A 4,262-nucleotide genomic window follows, 5' to 3' on the forward strand; every position below is an offset into this window, starting at 1 on the left:
ACACTTTGTCTTTACCTGCACCACAAACACATATTGCAATAAATGAGTATTTAATAAACACTCAGTAAGACAATCCTCACATCTACTGGGCTATACATACAAGCAATAGAGACATTTCTAAACATCAACCAACAATCAACAATCAACAATAACAAACCAGTACTCAGCATTGACCGACACCAACATGCATCGACCGACACCTGATGGGGTTGCGTCGACCGACGCATGTTATGCATCGATCCTTGCATCGACCGATACTCCCACTGCATCGACCGACGCATGCTCGACATAGCACGAAAAACCTAGGTTTTACGCGCCGTCCTCGCACTTGCATCGACCGACGCACAAAGTGCATCGACCGATGCCCATGTCGAGCATCGTTTTTCCCCGAAACTTCTCGCCGGATCTTTGTTCCTGCAAGCACAAAACTCGATCCCAAGCCACAAGAAAGCTTCCCAACATCCCAAATAACATACTAACAAGCCAAACAACACATAAACAAGCAGATCAGAGAAATCTCTAGCGTAGATAAGCCAGGGTCATGCACTTACGTTTGCCAAGAAGATTCTGAACCTTATACAAGCAAAACAACGCTCCCAGAAAGCTCCTACAACGATCCCAGCTACAGATCTCTACAGGAACAGCCTCAAATCACCCAAAATCCTCAAGAACACTCAAGAACCTTTTCTCTCTTTTCTTTTCTCTCAAAAACGGCCAAACCCGCCGAATGAGGCAAAACTCGAGTTGAAGGGTTTTCTCTAAACCCAAAACGCAGCGTTTAACTTAAAACTCGACCGATAAAACCGAACCTGCATCGACCGATGCACCTATTGCATCAACCGATCCATCTTTAAACCGGGAATTTGGTTCGCGCATGTTACAAGTTGGATGACTTTGATGGACATCAGCCATTTCTGGACGTTCAGTCGCAGCTTCGGGATTGGCTTCTCGATTCTCCCTGATGTTGCCTTGAGTTGGGCCAGTGACCGACGCACCCGTAGCAGAAGTTGGTTTAGCAGAGGGGAAAGTGTTTGCATGACCTTCAAGCATATATTGCCTCATAAATTCAACCAAAGTGGCCAGCTGCTCTTGAACATAATTTAATTGGCGTTCAAGAGATATTCTAGACATTGCACCAGCTGAGCTTTCCCCACGATCACGTATGTAGTTTTGTCCCCCGATACCGAAGATCCTCCCATTCTGAGCAGGTGCCACCTACATAAAAAAATTAAAGTTAACAAGAAATCTCATGAACACCAATGTTATCGACAATATTTTGTAACAGAAACTACTTAAAAAGTGTTAATCAGACTTCATATTCACATAGTGCAGACAACGAAATCAGTCAATTATATAACTTACTGCAGATAACAAAACCAATAACAGTTTGAATCTGTAGACAAAATATTCACTTACTGCTGTCTTCACAATCACTTACATGAAATCGAGTAGATATAGAAATAGAATATTACTTACTGCAGAAAACCTTTTGTTACCTTTGTATCCTTAAGAATTTAGAATTTTTGCGATTAGTTGAGAAGAAAATAAACAAAACATTTCAGGCATTTAAACAAAAAAAAAATTAGAAATTTTTTTTTCAAGATAGCTAACACCTGGAGAAGGAGATAAAAAGGGATCCAAAAAACAATTGTACATATTTTCATTTGACACACTATAGAAAGTCTCACCTGTCGCTCACCTGTCGGGTACAACGTCCCATTTCTCAATATCGAGAGCATCCATTCCAACGTAAAGGAAGATAAAAATCTCAGCTAGAAATGACAATGCAGCAAAAGTGTGTCTACGCCAAAAAAAATATATTCATTTTAGTCAAAATTCACCAGATACAAATTTCTGTAATTATTATTAGAAGGAAAAAAACTTACTTTGTGGTAACTTTTGATTTATCTGTTACACTGTGCCATGTATAGTGACACATAACAATCCCGCAGAAGATCACAGTCAAGATAGAGCTTAAGTGGAATAGCTGCAAAGGAATAATATTTCATGATTTCATTTTGTCTTGGTGAAAAAGTAACATAAAGCCTTCGTTAGTTATCATATTTGTCTCTTTACCTCTGCCAGCATATATGATAAGTAAGCCAATAGCATCATAAGTGCAACTTCAGGATCAGTAGAGTGCCTGATTTAACCAAAAAAGAAAGTAAAGTATTAAAGAAAGAACGTAACTAACAAAGCATAGAACTATCAAGAACTAACCAAAAAAGAAAATCATGTATATAACGAGCCATAAACACGCAATATATACCTTCCAATATAGAGATTCTTCATAATGAAAGCATTGAGCAATCCCGCCTGAGAAAGAAAATGAGTAAGAACTTTTCTGGTTCACTCCAAATTCTAGTGCTGAAATTTAAGGAGAAGAGCGAAAGAAGCATACTGCAACACCAAGTGATGTGCTTAAGATGAAGAGATAAAAGAAGTTTCCAGCAAACTCCAAAGCTATAGTTGAATTGATGTTTGTGAGATCAAATCCCTGTATTGCGTTGAAGAGCACAACAGACGTTGCATCGTTAACTACACCTTCTCCAAAGACCAGACTGGACAAGAGAGATGTGTCGTCTTGATTAAGCACCTAGATTTAACAAAAGAGTGTTTGTTAATTCTTGATTAGCAAACGTAGTAGAATAATATTTTCCCAATGTTAAGAAAATTCTTACTTGCAAGGCGCAAACAGAGTCTGTAGCAGAGAATATTGCTCCAATGGCTATGTGACAAAATAGATTAAGCCGATGTGACAATGAGAGAAATAAATTAAGTCACAGAGCATCTCACAGTGACTTGGCAAATAAAATCGAACATGATCCTATAGCACCCGAGACCACAGCATATGAGAAAGGAAGCAGCATTGAAGCTTCTTGTCCCTGATACCAAACAATGAGTTTGTGTGCCAAGTAGCTATTTTGAGATGGGTGAACCTGAAAAAAAACAAAGCATACACAAATATTTAAAGTTCAGAAGTCGTGATTTAAGAGAGAACAAAATCAAACATGAAAGAGAGCAATATGTATTTGTCGGAGTTACCTTTGTAATGGCAACCTGCATAATAAACAGAGCCGAAGAGAGAAGGCTTCAAAGAAGAACCATCGTCTTAGTCGCCGCAATCAGCGACGGGAGTCAAAAGCTCTTGATCTCTTTCACGATTGGCCACTGCAATTGCCGGCTTCTCGTCTCCATCGCCGATATACTCAAGTCGGAGAAGAAGAAGAAAGAAAGAGAAAGATATGGCTTAAGTAAATTAACCTAATGGATAGTCTCTCTGCAATTGATGTGACTGCTCCTCCATCTAACCCATTAAAGAAACTTCACAAATCAAAGATCAAGACTTTACGAAACCCATATGATTTAATTAATTGAAAACCAGAGAGAAGAAGAAGAAGAAGAAGATTACATCTATGGCTGGTGTTACGATGGAGAGAACTCCAGTAATGTTTTAGAAGACGAGAAAGAGGGGAAATCAGTCGCATATTCTGAAGGTCACAGTCACGGTGGAGGAAAAAGTCGGAGCTGGTGACTTTGAGTTTAGGTTGGAGGAGGATCCTGTCGAAATGCTCCTAGCTGACGAACGTTTCTCCGATCTGAAAGACTGCGACTCACTCTCTCATCTTCCTCCTCATGTCAGGACCACGGAGATTTCATCTCCCACTCTCTCGAAACAGATTGCCTTAATTTTAATCTGGGGAAAAAACAAATTTTAGGACAATGATGAAGGGAAAGAAAAATGTTTTTAAGTGTTTAAGACTGAGGAAAATGTTACGAATTTGCTACATTTAAAGTTGTGTGTCGTAGTGTTGCAAAATTTTATGTCACTAAATTATGTATGTTACTATTTGTCACTATATAGCTACACTATATAGCTACACTTAGTAACTAATTAGCTAAAATAACTATTAACTTAAATTTTGTCACTAATTTTGTAACAATTTATAGATATTATTTGTTATTAATTTTTTTTGTAGCAAAAAATGTAATTTATGATACAAATTTACTAGTGTTCGGGAATGATATTGAGACTTTTTGAGTCTTTTACCACGATAAATCGATGATATTGTTGTTGTTTTTTGTTAATCCTCTGCTAATTTAATAATCACTAGTCCCGACATATATAACAGGTGGCTAGATGATTTTTTCAAGTTCAGCCTGCTACAGTATAAATGACTTTTCTTGGTGTGTTTTGAGTTTATTACGGTATCTAAGATTGGCTTGTATTCTACCATGTATCTTCCTTGATATGATTTATG

The 4,262-nt window shown here is 38.0% G+C and overlaps 1 protein-coding gene across 1 annotated transcript; it reads right to left on the bottom strand.

The window, feature by feature from the left end:
- Nucleotides 444-3,790, bottom strand: LOC104728215 (sodium/hydrogen exchanger 3-like). Its single transcript, XM_019231575.1, has 9 exons — nt 3,413-3,790; nt 3,046-3,307; nt 2,682-2,939; nt 2,402-2,596; nt 2,270-2,316; nt 2,077-2,143; nt 1,887-1,987; nt 1,700-1,801; nt 444-1,215 (listed from the first exon to the last, which is right to left on the bottom strand). The coding sequence occupies exons 5-9, from the start codon at nt 2,290-2,292 to the stop codon at nt 1,101-1,103; spliced, it is 408 nt and encodes a 135-aa protein (XP_019087120.1). The 5' UTR covers nt 2,293-2,316; nt 2,402-2,596; nt 2,682-2,939; nt 3,046-3,307; nt 3,413-3,790; the 3' UTR covers nt 444-1,100.

Source organism: Camelina sativa, chromosome 11 (genome assembly GCF_000633955.1).
Source record: "Camelina sativa cultivar DH55 chromosome 11, Cs, whole genome shotgun sequence".
NCBI classification, from domain to species: Eukaryota; Viridiplantae; Streptophyta; class Magnoliopsida; order Brassicales; family Brassicaceae; genus Camelina; species Camelina sativa.

Coding starts and splice junctions, on each gene's coding strand:
- LOC104728215 (XM_019231575.1), bottom strand. CDS start 2,292: ATGAAGAATCTCTATATTGGAAG. Junction 1,802..1,886: donor AAATCAAAAGTTACCACAAA/GTAAGTTTTTTT, acceptor TTTTTGGCGTAG/ACACACTTTTGCTGCATTGT. Junction 1,216..1,699: donor TGGGACGTTGTACCCGACAG/GTGAGCGACAGG, acceptor TTTTTTATGTAG/GTGGCACCTGCTCAGAATGG.